Raw genomic sequence first — 27,112 nt, forward strand, 5'->3', positions numbered from 1 at the left:
GTCCGGTCAGATTCGGAGTGAGTTTTCTGCCATTCTGCCTAATGACTTTCTATGAGTCATTAAAAAGTTGACAATATATATAAAATACAATTTCTTTCAGGTGTGGTTCCTGTATTGCATACTACTGAAGCTTAGAAATAAATGTTGGGACTGCATTGCCACTTGATTAAAATTAGTATCAAATGAAGTGTTTTATACATTGTCAACAGTTTGTATTCTGTTCTGCACCAAATACAGTTCTGCACCAAATACAGATGGAACTGTAAATACAGAAGTTATGAAGCAGCTAAATGTCTGATACTGGCATATACAGTTGTACCTTGGGTTAAGTACTTAATTCGTTCCGGAGGTCCGTACTTAACCTGAAACTGTTCTTAAACTGAAGACCACTATAGCTAATGGGGTCTCCTGCTGCCGCCGCGCCGCCGGAGCACGATTTCTGTTCTTATTCTGAAGCAAAGTTCTTAACCCAAGATACTATTTCTGGGTTAGCGGAGTCTGTAACCTGAAGCGCATGTAACCTGAAGCATATGTAACCCGAGGTACCACTGTAATGGTTATGAAATATTCCTTCAACACTGTAGACACTGGGTGAAATCTAACATTGCACAAGGCAACTGACGTAAACCTTTCTCCCCTCGCCCCTGTAATCTCCCCAAAATTGTTCCAGAGCACTCCCCAGCACTCTGGAATAGATCTTGAAGGCACATAGGTAGCAGTAGGAGAGGAAAGGAAAACCAAATATCATTGCAGGAGCTCAGTTTGCTGTGTGAACTGAAATCTACTGTGTTTGCTCATTGCATATTGGATACAGCTCTTAATATTAAAAAAACTGCAAGGCAAATATTTCTAAACATTAATTATTTTGCATTTGTTTGCTTCAAGAATTTGAATACTGTTTAATCACAGTAGTCTCTAAAACTCATTTTTAGTAAACTTTATGTATCCTTTAAAGAAACAAAAACATCCATAGCATTCAAAATCTGACTTCAAGCTCCTTGTGCAGCTATTCCAGTCTCTTTTGATGCCTAGCATTTCTCTCTCACTGGAATTGCAAATGCGCTTTTATTATATTAATTTCACCCACTCCCTTTAGTTAAATATTTCCACTCAAGTTAGATGTTGTATTGTGTTTTAATTTGTTGGAAGCCACTCAGAATAGCTGGGGCAACCAGTCAGATGGGCAGCATATTAAAAATTGTTTATTATTATTATTAACTACTGTATTCTTGCAACTATGAGAGTAAGTACTATTTAGAATACCTGTATCTTACCCCGTTAAATTGCACCACAAGGGTGAGATCAGAACAGCATTAGTTTTTTACTGCACAGATTCTTCCTTCTTTCACAAATGAATAGGGCCAGTAGTTGTACATATAATTGTTTAGGAAGGAAAAGAAATATAGGCACTTGTTTACAGTTCAAGGGTATTTTAGAAAGCACACCATAGATTTAGTGCTTCCAGTATGCAGTCATAACATTCTGAACACAGGACCTAACAACACTATGCTAGACCCCATAAACACCAGCTCTATACAAAATATAACACTGGCATGAATCTACCATTGAACATACTTGCAACTTGGGAGATTTTTCAATCAACAGAAAATATAGGATCATGATTTCATATATTTCTCATAAGTAGAGTCAATCCAGGAAAGAAAATGGCTACCTTTAATCTCATTCAAACCTTCTTCTCTTCTTCTTTCAAGTTCTTTTCGGTCATAATTTAATCTCCGCAGACACATAATGCCACACTGGAAACTATTTCTGTTAAAAGGTTAAAAAGGAAATAGGCATTAGGAAAGTATGTTGAAATGCACAGACCAAATGCTCATTAATAAAGACTATTTTAAATCTATTTACCTGTGAAAACTGTCAACCATTTTAAGTTGACCACGGAGATCTTTTTTAGTTAAATGGTCCAGCATTCTAGCATCAACAAGACATTCCATAAAATAGCTGCGATACTGAGGGAGCCCCAAACTGGGAAGCCACTCGTTGCCAATCCACTCGTGGTTCATATCACCATAGGCTAAGGTCTATTTAAAGAAAACCATTGAAGTGTAATTTTAAATAAGAAGGTGTAAAATATTTAGTCAGTGCCTTACAGTTTCACACAAGAAAGAGGTTGTAACTACTGAAGATGCAAAGCAATGTTTTAAAAATTAAAACCACTTCACACTTTATTTATACAGCAGCTAGCATTTACTTAGGTGAACAGTGAAACTCTCTGATAGTGCCAGGGCTGCAGCTTCCTGGTACATTTCAATTCCCCATTTCAAACTTTGACCTGCTTTGCACAACTGGGTACGGCAAACAATGACTTAGTAAGACTGTGAGAACCTGCTCTTGGAGAGGAGCTGTTTTCCTCTCCTCTGGACTTTCATTTTGCTGCCTTGAACTGAGCAAAACTAAGTTCTCTCTTGACTAACCATGAGCTACAGAGAAGTTTGTTCTTGGCTACAGCTCATGGTTAGTGAGAGGATGGCTTAACCATGATTCCTGGTTTGGATGATACACTAAAGCCAAACTTTAGCTTAGTCAGCATGGTGCAGTTGTAAAAATGAGTAGGGAGGGGCAAATGAGCTCTGAGCTCCCCTGCATGTTTGCACAGCCTCACTGAAGTCGTATTTTGGCTTACCATGTCATGTGAAGCCATCCTTCACGTGTTTACAATGTGAATCACTGGCATTGGCCAGCTACGCAAAGTGGGAAGTGGCTGCTGTTAGAAAGATGTTATTAACTTATTTAAACAGATTTTAGTTGAATCTGAATGCGTTGTGACAGAAACAAAAATCAGCAAAAGGCACACATTTTGTTGCTGTGCTATCACAAGCCGGTGATGAACTCCAGGAGAACAAGCCTCAAAAGTAGGTAATATAATGCCAACCTACATGCCAAATAATTTCTCAAAATAAATTTTGGGTGAGTTAACATTTGAAATATTTACTCATTAGTTTCCCCTCAAAAATGTTTTTCAATGTATTTTTTTTTTAAAAAAAAAGTTTTCTATGGTTAAATAAACTTTCATGTTTTACACAGAAGGTTTAAAAGAAAAGTCTCCAACCTGAGCCCAGCTTCCTTCCACATCTTCCTGATGTTACGTAATTAGAAAAGCAAAAGAACACACAAATGTTAGTATTTGTAAGTTTAGTAATGCAAGAAAATTCAAGGTGATGGCCGCAGTCCAGTGTGCAAAAAATAATCAAATGGCTGAACTGTGCAAACCTGTAGAAGGCTTGACGTCAATAAACTTCTCAAAACAAGCATTATGGCTGTTGAAATTATTATTATTATTATTATTATTATTATTATTATTATTATTATTGATTGAATTTATATACCACCCTATACCCAGGGGTCTCAGGGCAGTTTACAGAATAAAATCAAGATATAAAACCACAAAATACATAATAAAATTATGTCACACTTAGTATATGTATCCTAGCAATGAACAGTGTACATGGTCCTTTCTGTGCATAAAATGACACCTCTGGAATGTGGCCATAAAGGAAAGGCAAAATAATGGCATGCTAATTGTTAGGAATGCAAGCATCATGCATTCAAAGTTATGTACATAAGAATTTCTCAATATATTTATACCCTTGTGTAAATTGAAACACCACATGCTGCTTAGTTTATCCACACAAGAAGCAGCCTTTAGCTGTAAACCCAAGTAAAATATTAGGCAACATCTTAAGAATTCCAAAATCAATGCACTGATTTTGCCTTCAATGCACATAATTTCTCCCAACCCCATGATGACCTTGGTGGAAAAACATTTTACAGCATAATTATACATTTCAGATAAGGTTAGTAATTAAAATAGGCCATAACCAAGAAGAATTAATATTTCTACTCTTTTCAGAGACATTAAGAGGCACATGATTCAAGCACTCAAGAAGTGGGAAAAGCACTGTAAAAACAAAAAGGTTCAGTGCTATAACTAACCGTTTGTGGTGTAGATGTAAGATTTTCCATTTCTTCATGTGTTACCCAGACATTTCCTGTGGTCTAATATGACCCCAAAGTGAACCAATCACATCCAATGAAAGGAAAGCAGTAACAAAGAGGAAAGGTTGCAGAATATATAAGCAACAGGTACATATAAGGAGCAGGCATGGGCAAAAGCAATGGTTTCTAGATTGTTAAGTACAGACTGATGTAAGATGCAAGCCTGCAGGCAAACATTTCCCTTCAAATAATAACTTAATGTATACCCAGTATTTAAGCAAAATTAGAAAAATTATAATTCCTCATAATATGACTTCTAGGTGTACTCCTTACACTTAGCAGTGCCAAGTAATACTGTAGGATACTTCATTTTAGTTCCTTAGAGTGCATCTATCCTTCTGAAGAAATTTACTGTATCCCCTTGTATACTATGTGCCAATTCACATGCAATGCCAAATCATGGTTGGCAGTACTTGAACAAGTTGTGTTTGTGTACTCATGCCTCCCCTTGCACACTCCAAAGCACTTACAGGTTTGTGGTAAACCACAGATTTTTGTTACATCCGAAAAACTATGGCTTGCCTTTGCTCCAAATCAGGACTGCAAACCAGAGATCAGTCATGTAACACCAAATCATGGCTGGCATTATATGGGAACCACCTCAGTTTAGGCAGGTTGCTTTTGAGACCAAATTATATAGAATGCAATCAGATTAAGTTTATACATAATATAATACATAAATATACATAACATATATTTATGATAAGCCAAGAGCATATGTGGCAATAATTGTTCCATGAGCACAGGAACTCTGGATCCGAACATGAAATGGATCCTGCTTATTCTTTGTCAGTCAGTTTTCTTTCAAATCACTCTACAAACACAGCAGATAGTCACAAGACGCAGTCACCATCACTCTCACTCCAGCCCCACAATGAGATGTGCATATGTAGGCTATATGATGCAGATTTGCATCTGTATGCACATCCACAGCACAGTATTTATCAAGGCCCCACTGAACTGGCTGACATTCTGCACCCCAGATAGAAATAATGAAATGTGATTCAATTGTGGCAGGCAAAACAACCTGCCTTCAACATGTGCCCCCACCCCACACAAGAATACAACACAGGTACAACTTTCTTTAGTTCCACTTTTAAAAGGGGATTGCTTTCATGTAACATGCCTGAAATAGGGTGTTACTGTATCTTTAAATACTGGGTTCACAAATTTTGGCTGGCCTTGGTAGCCAACCAAAGGTTTGACTTGTCAGGACTCTGCCTTTCCCCCTGGACAGGTTTTATCCCCAATCTAAGTTGGGTGCCTTTCAAAGGAATCCCCTCCTCCATTTTGAGTCCCAGAAACTGTGTTGTGTTATACAAGGTACTCCAAGTGTCCTGGAAGAACACGGTAAAATCAAGCCCCACACCTCTTCTCCAGAGCCAGAAACACAAAAGGATCTCTGCTCCAAAATATTCTAAACTGAGATGAGGGTTGGGGGTTGCTTTGCTGCTGTGCTTCCAAAGTGCTTGGAAAGCCTTAGAAAAGGAGCAGTACTGTGTGGATGATACTTGCCCCATTCTCCAGCTCCAAATTTGGGAGGCTGGAGGCTTGTCATGCTCAACAGAAGGACACAGGATACTCATCATGGTGAGCAAAATTGTGGACCCCTGCTTACAGTAACAAACATCTAGTTAAAAATATTAGCATTGCCTAACATTTCAAACATGCCTTTAAATCTTAGCATGCCATAAATGATCCCAAGAACCTGCCTAAAACTGACATTCTTCCTGCAGTCATTACACAGTTACTAAACATAACTTTTTGCAAACTTGTTTCAACAGGTCACTTCATTTTGTCATTTTCTAAGAACTATCCCTAACTTTATTTTTATTTTGTCTTTTTTAATGCAGACCTCCACAAAAAGCAGAATTCTAAAAGATATGCTAGCTTCTCTTTAGTTAAGAGACCTCATTGCTTTCCAACTTACCGTTCTCGATGTAGGAGGAGCAGATGGACTTGTTAGTGACATAATCTCTTGAATGGCAAGTCTCAGCTTTAACCTATGTAGAGGGTTACTGATTCCAATTTCACGTTGTATTTCAGTATCAGATAAGGCTGACATTATAGCACCACTTTTCACATTTGCACGGCAAGCAGCTACGTACCAGGCTGGCATCCCAACCCACAACTGGCAAGGAGAAAAACAAGAAGAGGATCACCTACAAGTTTCAAGTTAGAAGCCATGCTGCACTGCGTTTATTATTGTAATGACTCCTTACCTCTAACCAGACAACCACAGTTGGCCCATCCCACTGAGCAAAGGGTAAACCTTGCCTCCGGGCTTCCTCAAGCAGTTCATGCCTTTAAAAAACAGCAAAATACACTTGTGAAGTGCTTATATTTTCACTGATTGTCCTCCAGCGATTTCCCCCTTTGTTTCAGCAACTCTATGAACACAGCAAATTGTCCAAGAGCGACAGCAGCATGGCAAGCACACTGCATGAGATAAGTAGAAAAGTAACATTAGAATAATGGATTGCACCAGACCTTTGGAAAGCAGAATCCATTACACTGCTGAAGCTCCTGGTCTAAATTAGTTATCATGTGCAGGTGCACTAGACAAGCACTACCTAGGGGGGAATAGTTTCTACAGGAAAGGTTTGGGCAGCCTCAATATGAAGGGGTTTCAGAACCTGTATTTACTGTTACCAAGAGCCACTGACAAGTATATATATACACTCTTTTGGGGTTCTGCTTTTTTAAGCAGTGTGGGGAATGCTATCTTTTGGGAAAGTCTATTAGTGATCTTTTTCCTGAAGAACTCTTATGACATTGAGGATTCTAAGGGTTGCTAACACAATTTGAGAAGTACCATCCCTTAAAGTTTGAAAACAAAGCAGAAGAGGGCCGAAACTATTTTCTACCTTATTTTATTATATGACTAGGAGTGCATGTTCTCTAATCTAAAACATATGCTCATTTTCTAAATACACATTAGACACAGTGAAGGGAGAAACTGTATGTGAAAATGCTAGGGAGTATAATGGTAGATGAGCTGAGGAACTTGGCCTAACAGATTCACTCTTCTTCGGTTGACAACAACACTCACTACTAATGTACAGTTCTGCAATACATTTTTTTTTTAAATAAAATCAACTCAAACAGTTTAAAATCAAATGCTAGGACTAAAAAATTTATGTCAATAATTTTTGTTTGACAGCACACTGACAAGTTATGGGAGGATTCATGAATTATTCCTAATTCATGAAGATGCTGACAGGATTTTGCTGAAAATGTTTCAGCAGAATATTCTTTAATATTCATCTTGCAAGGAAAATAATTCAAAAAGGTAATGGCTGATGTTATCACAAATCTTTTAAACAAGAGTTTCCCAATACATCACACATTCACAATCTGCAAAAGTTAAATCAAAATCAACTTACCCTGATTTTGCACTACCACACCAAATGGAAAATTTAAAAGGAAATAAAGAAAATAAAATGTAAAACTAAAACTTGAAAAGTACTTAATTTAGATAAAAGTGAATATGATAGTGTATGGTGATGCTCTATGGGTGAATAAAAGATAGAACACTGACTGACAAGACGAGTAATGCATTTATTTTTCTACTTACAGGATAACACAAAATGAATTTCCTCTAACAACCTTTCCCCTGTCCCACACTGTACCCATGTTATTCATTCAGGTCCTGAGACTCGCTGAAATATTATTATATTATTATTTCAACTTACAGCTGTATCTCAGTTCCCAATGCATCATATAATAATAGTGATAAAATGAACAGGAAACAGTATTTTAAAAAGACAACAGCATAAAGGAACCTTGAATCTCACTAAGAAATGCAGAAAGTTAGCAGAGCTCTTGCAGAACTGGTGTAATTTAATCCTGTATGTAACCTTCAGGCCTCTGCAATCTAGCCCTGCTGAAATTTCCAAGTCTTCTTCAAGTGCAGCCATGCATGCTGACCATGCATGCTGACTAAGTTCTCAACTCAAAGCTGCAAATCATGATGCTATGGGAAAACTGCATACAGACATGGGTATTTGGGACTTTCCCCTTCCCCTCCTATGGGCCCCTAAAATCTACTCCAGAGGATCCCCCAACACCCTGGAGTAGATTTGCAAGTGACGGCTATAGGAGAGAGAAGGAAGGGGTAAGTTGTGGAAGTGGAACTCTGTTTTTTGAGCTCAACAGCAGCACTGGATACAATCCAGTATAGCCATCTTTCACTCTAGCTATTCCTAAAGGTTCAGTAAAGCTGCATAATTTAAAGGAAAACAGCAGACATTTCTTAAGATAAACCTGATTTTTTTGTCATAGTTTTATATCCATTTTCTTGATTTCTTGAGATTTTTGGTAACAGGAACATTCAATTCTATCTTGAAGAAACAGTTTGCAGAACATTCACTGTTTAGATATCAGAACTGAGGAGAAGTTAAAACTTACTTTTTTTGCAATTTTCTATTTTTTTCTGCTTGTCCTCCCAATTTTCCAAGTCCCAAGCCATCCTGAGTTGAACTGTCTGCTTCCATTACACTAACTGCAAGAATGAAAAAAACCTGTCATGTACTTCTTGGAATTAACTTTAGCACGCAGCAGAATTACAGTAATGAATGTCATTTGTGTTTATTTCCAACATACAAGTTTGTTTGCAGTACAACAGTGTAAAATGTTATATATACATTGAACAGGGTCCAGAATTAAAACACAGCAGTTACATTTATGTTAGAAGAGACAGAGGGAGGCAGGCAATTTTTGCCCATTTGTCCTTCCCCCTGAAAATTTGCTCTGGAGAACTGGAGGGCTCTCCAGAGCAGAATAAGAGGCAGTGATGAGGGATGAAGAGGGAATTAGTGGATGGGGACCCTTTCTCCAGCAGGGAACTTCCAGTGGATCACAGTTGGTCCCACAAGCAAAAAGAACTCTTTCCTTTATGGAAGTGACTCTCAGGTTCCAACTGTATAGTTCAAAAGCCAGCAAACCTTTGTTTACCAAGAGACAATGAACAGTGAACATCAATATAAAATGGAGACACCTTGAGCTCCTTAGAGAAAAGGTGGGATATAAACACAGTAGTAATAAATAAAATATTATGATTGTAGTAGAAACTGATACACCTATATTTCCTGTTGCTATCAATTTCCTGCAGCTGCTTTATCTGATGATTTCAAAACCACGTAACAATAGAACAAAAGGACTTTCCTTGATATGTAAAATTGGACCCTGTATCTGCTTTTCTACATCTTTATCGTGTATGCCGATTTATACTACTTATACACCACTTGGAAATACTTCTAAATAAATCCATCCATCCACTTAAGAGCCCACCCCTAGTCTCCTTAACATACTCAGTGGTGGATGCTATGAATTGACCCAGATGGGTAGGCAAAGGCCAGGGACTGCTTGGTCACTGCTTTGGGGTCTCATGGCAGTGAGGTGCAAGACAATGGTGCTTACACGATAAGTAGCACAAGTAGTATTTTGAACAGCAATCAAATAAATATAAAATGCTTACTAAGGTCAGTTCCGGAAGAATCACAGTCATTTGCCTCAGTCTAATACCTTGCATTTTGGATTTCTGCTGAGACAGTCATCTGCATACCCAAGGAAGCCAACTTCCACTTATGCCTATACTAGCATAGGTAGGTGTAATCTGCATACCACACAGCTAGGACTTCTTTACCTTATACCCTATACAACGATTAGCCTAAGAATTGCTGTGCCTTCTGTTCTAGGTACAATAATGCACCAACCTTGTCCTCCGCTTTCTTTGCTGATCTGTCCAGGTCGACCCTTTTCTTTCTTACCAAATAGGCGCCCGATTGAGGATTTTATCCCCTTCTTTTTAGGGGCTTTGTGAAGGGAATCTTGGCTACTATTACTGCTGCTGGGATTGCTTACTTGTCCATCTTGAGAACCTGTGGAACTGTAGAGCAGATACAGTTAAGTCTATAAAAATATGCACTATACACATTTTGAGTTCTATTGAACACAGTGCTAAGGAAATTAGTCTGTCCACACACAGGTATTTCTATGAAAGTGTCTTTGGGATTTTCTGTTTGTATTCTATTTTCTGTATTGTTCTGTTTCAATTGTACACTACCCAAAACCAGTAATAGCTGGTATAAAATTCTGTAAATAACTAACTAAATAGCAAACAATGGAAGTAGAAGTCTGAGGAGAAAGGGAGCCAAGGAGGAGAAAGGGGAAGTTGAGGAAACACACAGTATGAGCTGTTGGCAGTCAATGAGAAATCCTGAAGCTAGGAGTTTGCATCCAAGGACTCCAAAAAGCCAATATCATATACTGATTTTATGTTACACAACAAAACATAGGATGACAGTCTTCAGTTTAGCTATATTCTATTTAAACATAACTTACTTTCTTAGATCTCTTAAATCTTCATGGCTCACTGTATGCAAGGCACCCTTATAGGTTCTATCTAAATGCAGAGATCGAGGTGAAGAGGGTGGTGAGGTCTCACATTTTATTGTAGCCTTGTCATCTCTAACTTCTTCTCTTGAAACTGGAGACTGCAAACAAACACAATTTAATTATTACTTCATCTCTAAGAGGCAGAGTACTCACAGTAAAGATTCTTAGGTGTTATAGATTTTATAATTTCAACAGCTGCTACATCTATATGCTTTTGTTTCAACAAAGAAAAATTGTATGCAATGATACAATATTTTGTTCTAACCAAACCAAGTTCGTGTATATCTAGGGTCTGCCAGTTTACACAGAACTCATATTTCTTGCAGTTATAACACATTTGAAATAGACTTTGGTGGAATCTGAGACTAATTCTGAAGTCAATGCCCAGAATTCAGAGGGGTATTTAAACGGATTTCTCTTCTCCATGGACTTGCTTTGAGCATCTGTTCCAAGTTCTGATGGTATGCATGTACTATTTTCTGGCATGGCTCAGGTTCCTTCCCACTTTGCTTTGGTAGAAACAAGAAGTGAAGAATAGGACTGAACTTCTACCTGTTCTAATATCTGCTCTACCACTGCAGGGATTGTAAGGGGATTAATCAGCCATGGAGAAAATACACAGGGAATACGTACTATGTACAATGCAAACATAGCTCTTCAACTGGAAGGGAAGACAGTCTAAATGGCAGGTGTGTAGACTGCATATATCCTTATTTGTCCCGCACCTTCCCTTAATAGCAAAGTGTTACCATAGAAATAGTATAGGGAGATGAGCACACCTGGCAAGCAAGAGAGCAGTGGAGGTATGCATGGAGTACCCTTTGTTCTGGTCATGCTGATGAAAAACCATTTACATTTTTAAAATACAGTTTAATTATACTAGACTTTATTGTTCAAGATTCCACAGAGAACAATGGCTGAAGATTTACCTTTCTATGATGTTTCCTTAAATCACTAGGCTGACAGAAGCATGCAAAGAAGAGAAATTAAGATAAAGCAGGTATTTTGATTATTCAAATTAGAAAGCATGAACACATGGGACGATTTTCGCAGTTATAAAACATTCTCCAGGAGAAGACAAGCCATATGCTCTATTTAACCTATTCATGAAACCATTGCTCAAACAGACCACTTCTCTATACTGAAAATATTTAAGCATAACCCTGGAAAGCAGCATTTAAGATTGATGCAGACATAATGGGTGGAATACCTTAACCATAAGTAAGGGATCACTCTGGAGTGTAAATTACCTTCATGTATTGTTGCTGCAGTATCACACGTCAGTTTTAAAAATTGGATTCTTAATGCTAGTTAAGCATTGCTATAAATGACTTTTTTTTTACATGAGGGATTATTTTTAACTAATTTTCTAAAAGCCACAAAAATAAAGGACAGAAGTAGAGTGCTCTTTCTGCTTCTTCTACCATGGACCAAAATGTCAGAAACCTTCCATAAACATTGGTTTTGAGCTGAGTCCCTTGGAGATGACCAAGTAAATTCTCGTTTCTCCTGCTTGAAAGGTAGGAAATGGGAATCACAATCCCCTCCCCCTGCTGAACATTTGATGTCAAAGCTGAGCAAAATGCATTGTAGAAACGAGGAAAAGGAACAGCACAAGCAAGAAGTACCCAAGGCCCTGGACTAGAGACCTTGGAAGGAAGCCAAGAGAGATGGAAAAGCTAGGTAAGAGTGGAGAGCAGTGTAAATGTGATTGCAACTCTATACCTAGAGTGGGTGGCACTGTGGTCTAAACCACTGAGCCTCTTGGGCTTGCTGATCGGAAGGTTGGCAGTTTGACTCCGTGCAATGAGGTGAGCGCCCATTGCTCTGACCCAGCACCTGCCAGCCTAGCAGTTTGAAAGCACACCAGTGCAAGTAAATAGCATTTCTGTGCACTCTGGCACTCTTCATCGTGTTCCATTGAACCAGAAACAGTTTAGTCATGGCCACATGACCAGGAAAGCTGTCTGTGGACAAACGCCAGCTCCTTCGATGAGTGCCGCACCCTATAGCCGCCTTTGGCTGGACTTAACTGTCCAGAGGTCCTTTACCTGTATCTTTTATCTCTACCTAGAAGGATGTAGCCTTGGACACCTCCCAGGGACTCAACTCATGTTTAACATTCATGGTAAGTTTCCAACATTCCGTTCCAAATTAACTTGAACATACACTAGACAACTTCTGATGGGTGGGTTAGGTGGCTGCATGCTACATGCAAACAGTCTGGAATTCCTGATAAAGTTGACCAGTACGCAAACACAAGAATACAAGACACACAGAAAAATGGGGAACAACACAAGAGCTAATCATAGGGATTTCCACCCTGGGGTGTGTGGGAGGAAAACAGAAACACTTACTAGCGTCATGATGCCTAGTCTGTCCACTTCTCGAGCAGGACTATGTGGCATTCGCCGCGGGGTGGAACGACCACTGCCAGGTGGAGAGGAGCCAGAAAGGGAGCCACCAGGAAAGGGAGGAGGAGGAAGAGAGCTCAATGACCGAAACCGGCCAAGATTCTCTAAACTCCCACTACCAACACGGCTTTCAATTTCCTCTGCTCGCTGCTCCGTGTTTTCCTTTTCTTCTTGTATCAGTCTAAAAAGAAAGAAAGAAAGAATGCAATTCCTTTATGCAGTGTATCTGCCAATGTTATCAAAGTTTCACTGCCATCAATTAACATTTGCTATTTTCATCAATAACTCAAGTTATGATAAGCTGTTTAAGGGTACAGTTTAAGGTTCTCGAACGGCTTAGTTGACAAACAAATCGGCTCCCGAACGGTGATAACCTGGAAGTAAGTGTTCCGGTTTTCAAACGGTTTTTGGAAGCCAAATGTCTGGCGCAGCTTCCGCTTGAGTGCAGGAAGCTGCTGCAGCCAATAAGAAGCCGCGTCTTGGATTTCAAACAGTTGCAGGAGTCAAATGGACTTCCGGAAATGATTAAGTTCGAGAACAAAGGTTCCACTGTACTTCTTTACAAGTCCTCATGAAAGGTACAGTATTACTATTGGAATTCTACTGAACAGGTACTCATTTGAGACTGCATCCAACACTATCCCTTCATGGATATATGCAGTATTTGATCTAACTGAGACTTCTGTGAGGAAATAAGATAGTGAGGCTATTTTTGCATTTTGCCCCCAGCCTGCAGCCTCTGTACTAACTCCTACACTGTTCTCTGCATATATATCCCTTTGGGGGGGGGTGAATTCTTCAAGAGTGGTAGCTACTATTAAAGCTAGGTAGGGACATTAAATTTACTTAAAGCTCTTTTTCATGAAAAATAATTTGCTGCTTGTCTTTAAGGCAAATGATTCAACACTCACAAAATAACCAAATACAGCAGATCTTAAATTTTTGCTCTGTGTTCACAGACATGGTCCTTCATTAAGAAAAAGTAAAGATTCATGCTGTTTGGAGAAGCCATGCTACTACCACAGCAGTTAGAAATAATCACATTGAGTTAATTTTTCAAGAACTCTGGCAAACTGACAATGTAGAAAAATCATATCTATATCCATACAAATGAAGAGCACTGGTTAAATTAAACACACCTATTGCTATAACTTCTGTGAACGAAAAGAAATGAGAGTAAACAAACTAGACGTACAGGAAGAATACATTCTCACATCAAATAGTGGAAATTTAAGTTAATGATACAAATGTATACTGTACCTAATTTCATTGTTGATGGCATCCAACTGTTCCTGAAGCATCATGGCTAAAGTCTGGGCATCTGCCTGACCACTAGGTGACAAGATGTCAACTGAGCTGAATATTGTTTCTCTGTCATCCTCACCATCTGAGATATCAACATCGCTCTCAAAGGCTTGTGCAACATTTGCCAACACACTTGCTTGTTGCGCACGCTCCCAGTCTTGCTCATTAAGAGTCTGAACCTGTTTAATATATGTGATCTGAGTTTTAATTGCAAATTTCTCTCAGTTAACATATAGATAAGATAAGATAGACAGATAAAATCACTAAGACTTAACTTACATGCTGCAGTAATCCATCAAGGCAGCAATATTAAGAATGCAATAAAACCAAAACAATAATTGTAATATCATGTTCATAGTCATTATTATTTCTATCGAATAAGATAGATTATAAAAAATCAAGATATAGTACATAAATGCAACATTATGTAAGTGAAAGAAAAGATAATTCCATTACTTAAGTTTTTTGAATAGCTTTGGAAACTTCAGTTTTTTAGATGAGAATTTTGTTTTTGTCATGACCTCATTCTAGCTGCCTAACAGTAATCAGCGGGGGGGGGGGGGGGAGAGAACATCCAAAATTCAGTAATCCAGCTTCCCACAATTAACTCAGTGTGTCAAAGCAGCAATACCATCTATTTATTACTTCACACAAATAATTCAAATCCAGCATTTGGAACTAGGTGCACACCTTTAGCTGGTAGGAAAAAGAAAATGACCAGACCACTCTGTTCCTTCGTAAAGGAATTTCATATGGAACTTCTACATATCTGAGTTTCCTTGGTCCAGAGGGGTCCAAATTAGATAAGTAATACCATATTTTTCGGCCCATAGGGCGCACCTAGTTTTTTTTGGGGGGGGGAGAAAAAAAAATTCCCCCCCAGGCGTGGGGCTGGGGCAGGGGAAGCCCGAGCTTCCCCCGACCCCAGCCCCCTGAACAGACTGCTATCCGCAAGCCTAGGGAGCCCGTCGCGACATCGCGCTGGTCTCCCCAGGCTTGCAGAGAGCTGCCCGAAGCGTGCGCCCCAGGCTTCGGGCTGCAGGCAGCTCTCCGCAAGCCGTGGGAGCCCGGCGGGAACTCCTGTGGGCTCCCAAGGCTTGCGGATAGCTTCCTGAAGCCTGGAGAGCGAGAGGGGTCAGTGCGCACCGACCCCTCTCGCTCTCCAGGCTTCAGCGAAAGCCTGCATTCGCCCATTGGACGCACACACATTTCCCCTTCATTTTTGGAGGGGGAAAAGTGCGTCCTATAGGGCGAAAAATACGGTAAATCATTTTCTTTTTTCCTTCTGCATGCTTTTTGCTTCTTTTCATAGTAACACCCCTTTTTTGGTTTGCACTACCCTGTTATTCTGTTCATGGACGGTTCTTTGACCCAGCAGAGGCTTCTGTGAACAAGGGAGAATGAGACTATTTTATTTTATTTTATTATTCCTCTTTCCCTCTGCCCCACCAGGGTGGGGTTTGGGGGGACTGTCCAGAATAGCATGGGAGGGCTGCATAAGAAAGGGGAAATTGCAAAAGAAACCTGTCAATCAATCACCCTCCCTTTCCCTTCCATTCATGAAAGCCTCCGCTGGATCAAAAAGTCACAGAGTTTTAAGTCACATTTTGCAAGTAATACTTTTGATCCACCCTCAAGTCTTTGATAGTCAAGAACATCTTCAAACTTGTTTTAATATGGACCTTATTTTGTATATATAAATATCATTTCAATAGGCTTCTTATAGCTTTGAGATGAAAAACTGTGTGTTAAAACATGCTATTATAAGAGTGCTTTAACAAAAAGTTCATACCTTTGAAGGTTCATCTCGCAGAGCTGCCAAACGTCCTTTTTGTGGACGTCTTAACACTGAGGTGCTATAAGAATCTGTTTGATTGTCAGCTATGGCTGAAGGTGCCAGTGGATATCTGAAATCTGGCACACTACCCAGATGTGGTCGACTGAAACCAGAGCAGATACCATATTTTGCATTAATAAGAGACACTCTCTCAAATGTTAGTAATAATAATAAATTTTATTTATATCCCGCCCTCCCCAGCCGAAGCCGGGCTCAGGGCGGCTAACAACAATAAAACAGTACAAAAGTACAGCATAAACAACACTCTAAAATCGTTCATTATAAAATTAATTAATTCAAGTCACTGGCAACCATTGGGCCAGAGCTCCGCGAAGATTGCCGAGGGAGGGAGTCAGGCTGTGCCCTGGCCAAAGGCCTGGTGGAACAGCTCTGTCTTGCAGGCCCTGCAGAAAGATGTCAAGTCCCGCAGGGCCCTGGTCTCTTGTGACAGAGTGTTCCACCAGATCGGAGCCACAGCCGAAAAAGCCCTGGCTCTAGTTGAGGCCAGCCTAACTTCTCTGTGGCCTGGGACCTTCAAGATGTTTTTATTTGAAGACCGTAAGTTTCTCTGTGGGGCATACCAGGAGAGGCGGTAATTTAGGTGCAGGCATTCATCTAGCAATACTTTATAATGAAGAAAAGCATATGTGTTGTTACTTATACCTATGATGAAGGGAAGGGCCTCTGATCCTCATCTGGTCATTTTCAGACCTCATTGCTTCAATGTTTAGTACCAGTTGATCCTACAAAGAAAAGCAAGTAATAAATTCATTTTACCGTTATATATTTCTTTTCAAAACATAAATCACATACATTGGTTCATAAGGTCAGTATTGTTTTGAATTTCTAATGTTCAAGGCCCATCTCAATGAAAAGTTTTTTCAAAAACCATTTTGGTCAACTGTCCCTCACTTACTTATTATTTCTAGAATGGCTCTGAATAACTATGATATTTCAAAGGACAGGGGACTGGGTCTATTCCTCCCTGCACCCCAACAGCTGGGATGGCTAACCAGTTTTGGCTCAAGAGCCACATTTACCTTTGGGCCAACCCTCCAGGGAACCATATGCCAATGGTAAGTATTGCCTCATATGCCTCAGGCTCTCACATGCACAACTCCCCCTCCTCAAATAATCCATGCAGATTATCTAAAGGGGGTTATAGACCCCTCTTCTGTCAAATGATCAATCTGATGACTGTAGAAGGGGCAATATGTCAACGTTAGTACTGCATCTACTACATTTTTTCTTTTTGCTACTTCCACCAACATCAGTGGGATCAGGGGGCAGAAAGAATTACATGGGGGAGGTGTAATTAGGCCCCAAAATGGAAGTTAGCAACCCCTACTGTAAAGAGAAAAAACCTCAGCAAGTTTCTGGGAATGTCTAAACAAAAAATGACTCCATTACAGATGTATGCTTTCCAGGCATTAGTGATCCTTGGGCTGATGCAGAATGATCTGTGGTACAATCAACTTTGAAGCAGGCATTTTTTTTAACAGTTGTGGTAATTTATTCTTTTTCTCATGCCTAATTTTGTTTCACTGCTTTACAACCATGCTATAAAGTAATGCATTTCATTTTCAGTCAATACCTTTTCATTCTGAAGCTCTTCAACGTGTTTCTTAGCATTTTCAACTTCACGAACAAGAGCATTCTGGAACAAAATTAAGTTCATTAGGACTTTAGAATGTGACCCTTTGCAATACTTAGCATTTTAAAGTTTTTAAATACTATCAAAAAGTTATAGATGTGAGCACCAGCTTGTTTAACTCTACTTGTTTGCCTCTTTGGCTCAATTTAAGATACATGAGCTCTTGTACACTCTCCTTAAATAAGATAAACATTAATATAAGAGAACTACATATCACCTGGTTCCAGAGTGGTGTATAATAAAATACGCTTAACAAAAGATCTATCCATCCATCCATCCATCTAAAGAGCCATCTATCTACAAGTAGCCAAAGCTGTAAAAAGAGCAGCAGATTGCAGAGCAGGAACCTCACACCACTGTTTTAACACACTTAACACAAAAGGTATATTCCTAGGAGAAGTTTCTCTGCCCATAACAAAGCAGTAGTGTTACCACAGCTGTGCACTAGACCAGTGTTTCCCAACCGGTGTTCCGCGGCACACTAGTGTGCCGCCGGACGTTGCCTAGTGTGCCGTGGGAGGGAGGCGGGCTAATCCTCCGACGAGCTCCACCTCCAGACCCATTGCTCAAATCCTTTAACCCAGGAGGGCGGGGAGGGGGGGAGGAGAAAGAGAAAAAAGAAAGGGTGGAAAAAAAGAAGGGGAAGAGAAAATATTTTTTTTAAAAAAAGGAAAGAGAGGAAAAAGAGCGAGGGATGGAGGAAGGGGAATAAACAGAAGGGGAGGGAGGGGGGCGCGGCTGGCGGCGGCTCAAGGCAGGAAGGGAGGAGCTGCCTCGCGGAGAGTCTTGGGCTGCAGAGATTTCCCGTTCAGGAGCGCGGGAGGCCACGCCGTGGATGGGAATCTCCTCCTCTTCCTCCTCCTCCTCCAGGAGAGAGGGTGGTCCGCCCCACCGAGTCGGGCCTGCTCAAGCGTGGGAGCCTATAGTTAGAGCTCAGCTCCTTTTCTTGCCTTCCCCGCCCCCCCACGGGGCACATTTTCCTCGCCCCCCAACCCCCGCATGTAGAATAGAAGCCCTCCAGCCTCCACGGTGCACAAACTCTCCCCTCTGCAACGAAGCGCTTTGTTGCATATCTTTGGTGAGGTTTTTAGGCAGTCTTGGTGCACCTTAAATCAGCGCTAATTGCGCCTGGACGCAGTATTTACTTCCGAGTAGGCCCCCTTCTCCCCCCCCCCCCCCGGTAGCACCTGACGTTGCTATTCGTATCATCAGGTTTGTTTGTTGATAATTTAATTGTTTTAAAAGCATCATGCTAAAGAGCTCTCTCCCACCCCCAGACCCTTGGGCAAAACAGAAACACACACATACACAAACACAGAGATTGAGCCCTGCAGGTTTTATGAAATGAATGGATTCTGAATGCCTGTTTCAGTGGCTTGTCCGCCTTAGGCTGCTGGGCCAGACACCTGTTACACGGTGCAGTCCGTAAGCTGTGAGCGCTGCTACCTGCCGCCGAGACCACGTAACGACAGTCTTGAAAGACCTACATTGGCTCCCAGTACCTTTCCGAGCACAATTCAAAGTGTTGGTGCTGACCTTTAAAGCCCTAAGCGGTTTCGGTCCAGTATACCTGAAGTAGCGTCTCCGCCACCATCGTTCAGTCCAGACACTGAGATCCAGTGCCAAGGGCCTTCTGGCAATTCCCTCACTGTGAAAAGTGAGGTTACAGGGAACCAGGCAGAGGGCCTTCTCGGTAGTGGCACCCGCCCTGTGGAATGCCCTCCCATCAGACATCAAAGAGATAACCATTACCTTCTATGCTGTTACTATTTTTTAATTTTTTTTTACATAAGTAAAAAGTGACCTTTCCCCATCTGGCATGGTGGTGTGCCTCGAGATTTTTTTCATGAAACAAGTGTGCCTTTGCCCAAAAAAGGTTGGGAAACACTGCACTAGACATCCCCAAGGTTTATATAGTTCTTTCGCTGGCTCTCTGTCTTGCCATAAACAGCAGGCTAAATATCCATCAATAAATTGGTAAACTACAACTGAAGCTGCTGTTGCATTTCAAGCAACATTCATAACATTCACAATTACTTTGTCTTCCAGGGCAGCCATTCTTTCTTTAAGGTGAAGCTGAAGTCTCTCATTGGATTCAGACAAAAGTTTATCAACGGTATCAGATAAACGTTTATTATGCTCTTCATTCATTTTCTCTCTTTGTCGAGCCTAGATTTTGGGATGTGCGGGAAAAGGGCATAATAAGAAACAAAGTGAGTTTATGAGCATTTGTACACATCCAAAAGCAAAAATCACATAAGCCAACTCTTTTTTCTGTCTTTAATTTGTAGAAATAGTGAAGGTCCCAAAGTTATTGTGCTATACATATTTTTCATGATGCTCTAATTTATAGCATAATATATATTTGCTTTTCCAGATTCAAGCCTGAGCCTGCCCTAAAAAAATTAGCAATGTAATTCTGAAGAATATTTATTATGATAGCTTTCAGAACTTTTAGCCACTGATAATTTTGACAGCAGCTGTACAAGAGGTCCTTTCACTAAACATGTTCTCTAATTAGTTATTTAAAAATTTAGTTATAGGAGCTGATATTGTTCTAAGAAGCCAATTCACCCACCAGTGCTATTGAACATCCAAGGCCCATGCAGGTACTTCAAGTATCCAGTTAAGATAAAAGCTTGCCCATTCAGTTCACTTTATGAGGAATATAAGCCTACACTTTGCATTGCTAACCTGATTTTTTTTTCAAGTTTGAAAGTAGGGTGAGGGGAGATGGCAGTAATCACTGCTTTAACATACCCTTAGCAATTCCTGATTTTTCTCCTCTAGCTGGGCTTCCATCTGCCTCAATCGTTCTTCAATGTTGCCATGTCTTTCTTCAGCCTATTATAAATCATACTGCTAATTAAAATTTGAAAATTCACCCAGAAAAACTATTAGCAAATGAGAATTTTGTGATTTATGCAGACCGCTATTTCTGTTCACACACTGCAATGGAATAAAATACATTGAACACTGTTTCTTCCCTACTACCTTTCATTTTAATGGTTTCTTAAAAACCATGCATAGAGAAATAAGGATTAGCATCCCTTGTACAAATTTGACCTTCCTTAGCTGGGATTATGTTCCAACTGTTTAGCAAATTTAGCTGCAGAATTCCCAGGAGGCAAATGTCAGGTAACAAAAGACAATAAGGAACAGGAAAGGTGGTAACAACAGCAACAACAACAACAGCAGCAAAAACAACATGAAGACTATAAAAGGCAGCCAATAATCCATAACATTGCTTACGGATATAGTTTACTCCACCAGGAAATGCAGAAGGACTTTATAATGCAACACCTACAAGCTGATACAAGAGTTGCTCAAGCAACCTCCAAACTATAATAATATGAATTGTTTTATGTTACAGAACTAAGAAATCATATAAATACACAGCACTACATCAAGCTATTTTGTTAACCCAGCTGGGGGTAAAGGGTGGGATTAGAACTAAATTACTAAAAACAAATTGTTTCCGCTGAAGACACAGTTTTTCACAGTACAAAGTACCACAGCCCTACCTTTGTAAGTGCTGCAACTCTCTGAGCCAGTTCAGCCTCCACCTCTGGCAGAGTCTCTGCTTTTCTGAGAGTCTGCTGCAATTTTTGCTCAGCTAGTTCCAGTCGCTCCTGTAACTGCCTGTTCTTATCTTCACTCTAGCAAGGCAAGAACACCATTAATTTACTTATAACTAATGCTCCATATATTTTTCCAAATGTTACTTTCAAAAGCTCTTTTTATTGGTATTGAACAGTCATGTTGTGAGAAAATTTGTGTGAAATCGTAGGGAATAGTTTTTATTAGTTTCCAAGATCATGGAAGTTGTCTCGCACACAACATTGCTCACATACGCAGATAATTTTCACGAGAAACATATGAACATGGTATACTCGTTTCAAACGGAAATTCAGAAGTTCATTTCCAACATACAGTACACTACAAAAAGAACAAAGGACGGAATGCTACTGTAAACAGCAGGATACAATTTTTAAAATAAAAAATAAGCTCCTAATATCATGCTCTGTTGAGTTTACCCATGGCCATCTGTACAGTATACAAGCCATTTTTCTGGTTATAGTTAGATATATACAAAACATATAGACTAACTAGTTATATCACCAGCAAACTGAATATTTTAACCTATTGTGCAAGTCACTTACTGAAGTGCAAGGCTGGCAAATTTTCTTAGATTATTTCTTCCTGCTGCTGTCCCCCAGGTGATATTCCAACCCTTTTTTTCCTGAGGAACCCCACCCCAGAAGCAGTTTTTTGGGGGAGTAGATGGTGGGAAAGCTCAATTGCACAAGTGACCTTGTTCTCACACAACTGTTGCATAAAACCAGTTATTTAATTCTTTGTGAATGCATGGCATTCTACCTGCACTGCCACAAAATTGTCTCTTTCATATTTCTCATATCAAGTATGTTAAGCAGATTATGGAGAGCTATCACAGCTCGATAAAGTTTTGCTTTATTACTATAATTAACAGTTTCTACCTGTCGGTGCAGAGAATCTTTATTAGCAATTTCGTTTTCAAGTTTATCATTGAGGTCATGCACGGATGTAGCTTCACGTTGTGCAGCGAGGTAGCGTTTTTCAAGGGTTGTGATTCGCTCTTCCATATCTTCCTTTTGAGCCATTGCCTAAGTTGTAAAAATTGTAAGGAGATTAAGGAAATACATAGTCCCTAAGTGTTAAATAGTCTCTCTTCATTAAGTGTGTTTAATAGACTGTCTTGAGAAATCAGGCATGGAAATATAAGAGTGATCAAAAGATCCTTTGAAATAATTGCACCTTTCTTTTACTTCGTGGGCCTTGACACTATAGAAGTTGCCAATTCTTACTGATCTTAACAAGTTCAAGATCAAGATTTGCAAAAGTTTCCAATCTATAACAATATGCTTTGGAAAATGAGGAGTGCTTCAAAAGAAGTTGTGATAAGGAATAATTGTAGATGGAACAATCTACTGTTTTGCTTGGAACAAACAGTCAAGATTTACAGGGGTAATTGTAAGCTTTAAGCCTAAATAGTTCTTTGAATCCCTAGTTTATGTATATACTCAATACCAAAGTATGTGATGTGGTTACTTCAGCCCTTTTAATAGGAGGTGCTCATCTTTTCAAGATCCACCAGTAATCATATTAATCAGGTGCCAGCCTATGCAGAAGTTAATAAAAACAGACTTGGATTTCCCCCCGATCAGAACATTAATTTATATGGCTGCCAAATCAAGATTCACACTGCATGTAAAACCCAGAAAAAAAGAGAATTTTTGAGCAGAAGTTCATACAGCCAACTACAAATACAAGTTTTAAAATTCCACTTGAGAGTTTATTAAAACATGTTTGCTCAATCCTTCCGTTAAGTCACAAACAAAAAACTGACATTTCCTTACCTCTCTTACATCTCTTTGCAACTTTGTGTTCATTTCTTCAGATTTTATTAGATCTTTCCTAGCAGTATCAAGATCTTCTTCCAGTTCTGCTACTCTGTTAGAAAGGGCTGTTATACGTTCTTTCATTTGAGCCTGCTCTTTAGTTTGCATCTCTATGACATCTTGAAGTTCTATTACTTTAGCAAGGTCTTCATCATGACTTAGAGAGCCATTGGAAGATCTCTATTAGGAAATAAAATTATTATTTTTAGAAGACCAGTACAATATGATGTACTACATACTACCATAATTTTTCAAGTTAAAGCTGTCATAATTCAGGCATGATTAAGGTCTGCTCATTTACTATTTCCTAGGAGGAAAAGTTTCAAAGGGATGAGTCTCTGGTCTCATTGCCAGAGATTCAAGAAACAATGAGTAAATCAAATTGAAACCATGTTTATCTGAAAATGGTGTTTTCTGTACCACAAATCCATTACCTGAAAAGATTTGGAGCGTTTGATCAGGAGATGACAGAGACAACACATTTATGTTTGTATAAAGCTGCTTTCACTCACTACTTTCTCATCGGAATGAGATGATGGTGTAGGTGCACCTGAGACCCACACTGTGTTTAAGATTTATTTCCCCAGAAATGATGAGTGAACAAGCCCTACAAGACCAAGGTTTCCACCTACCTTCCCATTAGTGCTAGGTGCATTCTCCTGATCATGATTAACATCAGGCATCCCATCAGCTTGAGTTCTTTTCTGATTGTTCTGTTCTTTCAAAATCATTAACTGAAAATGAAATTAAAGTATTGTTTCAGTTATGGTAATAAAGGATATTAATTCAGAAATTAAAAAAGGAGCAGTTAACATTTGCAAAGATAGAAATTCTGCATTTATGAATGAATAGGCAACAGATATACTACCGCCCTCAATTTTAAAGCAGAATTGGAACTGATTTCTATAATCTATTTAGAGGATATTTGTCAAATGGTAAGCTTGCCTTTGAGGAGTACTCAACTGTCAGACAGGAAACCTTTTGCAAAACAAATGATCTAGGACTGCCATTTACTTAATAAGTGAATGGAGTTGGGTGAATTGGCTCTTAGGACTGACTGAAACCTTGCAGTGACATGTCCACAGCTGAAAAGATAGCATTTAGAGAGAAGACTCCATGGAAAACGTATTCCCAACATCACCAAGCTGCACAAAGTCCCTATCCTGCAGAAGACAGGGAGGGGTGTTTCTAGCTACCCCACCCTTTGCCCTTGGGAAGCCTTCAAAGAAGCTGCTGCAGGAGAGGGACTGTGAGCAACATCAAGGGAGGGGAGTTTCTAGGACTAAGGTGAAACTGTGAAACTCCCTTGTCATTTTTGTGCGAATGCTGAATGTTTACATAATCTTGTTATATATTTATAGTATAGGAATGTGTTTCGGGGTATGTTACTAAATTTTTGTTTTGCTATGTATTATGAAATTGTTACTATGTTATTGTTTTCCTATGCTATGATTTGCGGGGGGGGGCAGTGTTTGAAATGCATCCGTATCTTTGTTGTAAGCTGCTTTGAGTTTGAGGGGGGAGTTGTCAGAAAGTGGTACACAAATAATAAAGTGAAGGAATGAAGGCACGCTGCTTCACAAACATTTGAATCGGTGTTTAGAATTTGCAGCAGGACCAAGAGATGCAATGGGAGCATTTCACTGATTCTAACCCTTTTTCCTTTCAGTCATAGTTCTTTGGGCCCCTCAAAGAGTCAATAGCTCCTTCAGAGCTGACAAGAGGAGTTTTTGTTTTAAGGAAATGACCTACCTCCTTGTGTGTAGTACCCAGTTCTTCCTCCAACAAGCTACATCTTTCAAGTGCTACTCGTAATCTTTCCCTTACCTAAAAAAGATAGAGCCAAGGTGTGAACACAAACAATTCCAAAACTAAACTGTGCAGAAGTTTTGATTTACATGCAGTTATATATTTATTTCTGGCAATGAACATTATCTTTAAATTCTTAAAAACAATAAAGTAACAACCGAAACATTTCTTCCAATATCTATGGAATGCCAAGCAACAAGCAGCTTATGCAAAATCAATATGGAGCCAATATACATTCAGAACTCCTATTTCATTTGCAGGCAATGAACCTCTAGCTCAGACAAGCTTAAGAGTATAGTATTAGCTATACTACAGAAATGTGGACTGGTAACAATATCATGGTTAGATAGGATGAATTGATTTTAAATATATTAATTTTATCATATTGTATTTCATCTTTCTTGACTAAACAAGCATAGAAATTGGTTCTTATAACAATTAAAATATAAAATTTCAATTGATCAATATGTCACCTGTGAATACGCTGTATAAACCTTATGGGTCTGGATCCCATAAAGCCCAAGCATAAGGGTAAATCTTGATCATGTAGAAGGTTCTCATTTCCACAACCCAAGCCACCTACAATCCCTACACCACATCAAAAGTCTTACTCCATGAGCAAATTTCTGCTCACAATCCTTACAATCAAAGCCACCGTCCATGGCTTTTCTACTAATGAAATATTTGCTTAAAGACCAGGTGTGCCATCTGATGTTAGTCACACTCAGAGTAGATTAATTGAAATAAATGAACTTGTTTATTGATTTGAGTAAGACTGCTTACTCAAAAGATCTGAGTAAGATTGCTTACTCAAAAGGCTAAATGCCCAGAACTTCCCAAAAGCAAGAGATGGAAGCTACTGAACAGAACACCGTTCTCTATGAAATGGGAAATAAGGGCACTGTTCAACCAAAGTTAAGGATAAGCCTCTTCTGAAGTCATTGGGACTTCAACTGCTTAACTTCTAATTTCACAATGCCTATCCATACTGTTTGATGGACAGTCATATAGTCATACTGAACTGGATCCATAGAAAAAGCACACAGGAGGCAACTGGATGAATTCCCTGCCTCCCCGTCTCCCTCACGACCCACTGTTTTCAGTGATCCCCTTTCCCCTCAGCCCCCTACATCACAGCCCACCTTTTCAGAAGGGTGTCCCAACCCTCAGAAGGGGAAGAAGTCAGGAAGGGGACTTGAAGAAGCTAAGCTCTCTCTTGCATTACAGCATATACGTCTAACAGTATTAGGCTAAGCTGGCCCCTCTGCTCTTACCACTTCTTTTTTTTCCCTATGTCACAATTTAAAAGTGGCACAGATCCCACCCACCACCCAAATGCATTAAAGTGTTTTCATTTCCTGTCTCTTCCCCTATGCGCATACCAAAAGCTGGGAAAAAGGGAGGAAGAAACAGAATGAAGCAAAAAGGGGAACAAAGTGTTGAACTAAACGGATGAAAAGGGACTGGGAAGGCACCATAATAAAAGACTGTCGCACTCCAATTTGACATTGCCACCACTTTCCTGGCATCTATTTTGGAGTAGACAGCAGTGCTATCAAGCTTCAACTGAACAAAAGTAGAAGGCAAATGTTATTTTCACTTTTTCTGTTTGTTTTACCAAGGGGACTGCCTTAGAAGACCAATTCACTGGCTGACACCTGCTTAGAAGGGTAAGCTAGTTATAACAAGGTAAACTTACAAAGGTAAGCTAGTTATTACAAAGACAAACAAGTTTTACAAGTCAGCCAGCTATTTTTTCCACTTGCATTACATGAGTAATTTTGAACGACAGACTGTTTTTACACTAATGCACTTAATTAGTTTGCCATTTCTCAATTATACATTTCTCAAATGTATAAATACATTTCTCATATAATAAACAATGCACTCAGTACATTTACCTTTTCATCAAGGGCTTTGTGGTGTTCAAATAGGGATTTTAGTGCTTTGAGAACTTCTACTTCACTAGAAACGCCTGCTGGAGATTGAGCCTGTCTCTTTACTACAGTCATTCTAAGAGATCGCTCATGCCGGGAGACAAGACATTCCAAATGCTCTAACAGCAGCTGAAAAATAACCAAAATTTAGATGAGGAAGACAGATGAATTCCATTCTAAGCATCTGAAGAGAAACGCTATGCTATTGTTTGAAAATAAAATCATGATGCAATGTGCACCCCAAACCCGCAATGATGGATTGTTTATGACCACATGAGTTACAGAATTCTGTTTGTCTT

General features: G+C 39.5%; 1 protein-coding gene across 8 annotated transcripts in view; it reads right to left on the reverse strand.

Annotated features, from left to right (window-relative positions):
- Positions 1 to 27,112, reverse strand: part of PPFIA1 (PTPRF interacting protein alpha 1) — a 59,272-nt gene that overhangs the window by 10,721 nt on the left and 21,439 nt on the right. For 2 of the 8 annotated variants that reach the window (XM_083462417.1, XM_083462415.1), the window contains exons 4-26: positions 26,778 to 26,942; positions 24,820 to 24,894; positions 23,700 to 23,801; positions 23,026 to 23,247; positions 22,126 to 22,272; positions 21,151 to 21,285; positions 20,387 to 20,470; positions 19,664 to 19,795; positions 17,567 to 17,629; positions 16,636 to 16,715; positions 15,928 to 16,075; positions 14,091 to 14,314; positions 12,774 to 13,011; positions 11,346 to 11,375; positions 10,363 to 10,514; positions 9,735 to 9,907; positions 8,428 to 8,521; positions 6,240 to 6,321; positions 5,948 to 6,148; positions 3,955 to 4,017; positions 3,071 to 3,097; positions 1,867 to 2,042; positions 1,673 to 1,770 (exon numbers count right to left, since the gene is read on the reverse strand). In XM_083462417.1, the coding sequence (XP_083318543.1) occupies positions 1,673 to 1,770; positions 1,867 to 2,042; positions 3,071 to 3,097; positions 3,955 to 4,017; positions 5,948 to 6,148; positions 6,240 to 6,321; positions 8,428 to 8,521; positions 9,735 to 9,907; positions 10,363 to 10,514; positions 11,346 to 11,375; positions 12,774 to 13,011; positions 14,091 to 14,314; positions 15,928 to 16,075; positions 16,636 to 16,715; positions 17,567 to 17,629; positions 19,664 to 19,795; positions 20,387 to 20,470; positions 21,151 to 21,285; positions 22,126 to 22,272; positions 23,026 to 23,247; positions 23,700 to 23,801; positions 24,820 to 24,894; positions 26,778 to 26,942 (2,911 nt within the window). The remainder of the gene's footprint in view (positions 1 to 1,672; positions 1,771 to 1,866; positions 2,043 to 3,070; positions 3,098 to 3,954; positions 4,018 to 5,947; positions 6,149 to 6,239; positions 6,322 to 8,427; positions 8,522 to 9,734; positions 9,908 to 10,362; positions 10,515 to 11,345; positions 11,376 to 12,773; positions 13,012 to 14,090; positions 14,315 to 15,927; positions 16,076 to 16,635; positions 16,716 to 17,566; positions 17,630 to 19,663; positions 19,796 to 20,386; positions 20,471 to 21,150; positions 21,286 to 22,125; positions 22,273 to 23,025; positions 23,248 to 23,699; positions 23,802 to 24,819; positions 24,895 to 26,777; positions 26,943 to 27,112) is intronic. The other 6 variants (XM_083462420.1, XM_083462418.1, XM_083462421.1 and 3 more) reach the window with 4 other exon arrangements.

Source organism: Podarcis liolepis (assembly GCF_965112155.1).
Source record: "Podarcis liolepis genome assembly, chromosome: 1".
Lineage (NCBI taxonomy): Eukaryota > Metazoa > Chordata > Lepidosauria > Squamata > Lacertidae > Podarcis > Podarcis liolepis.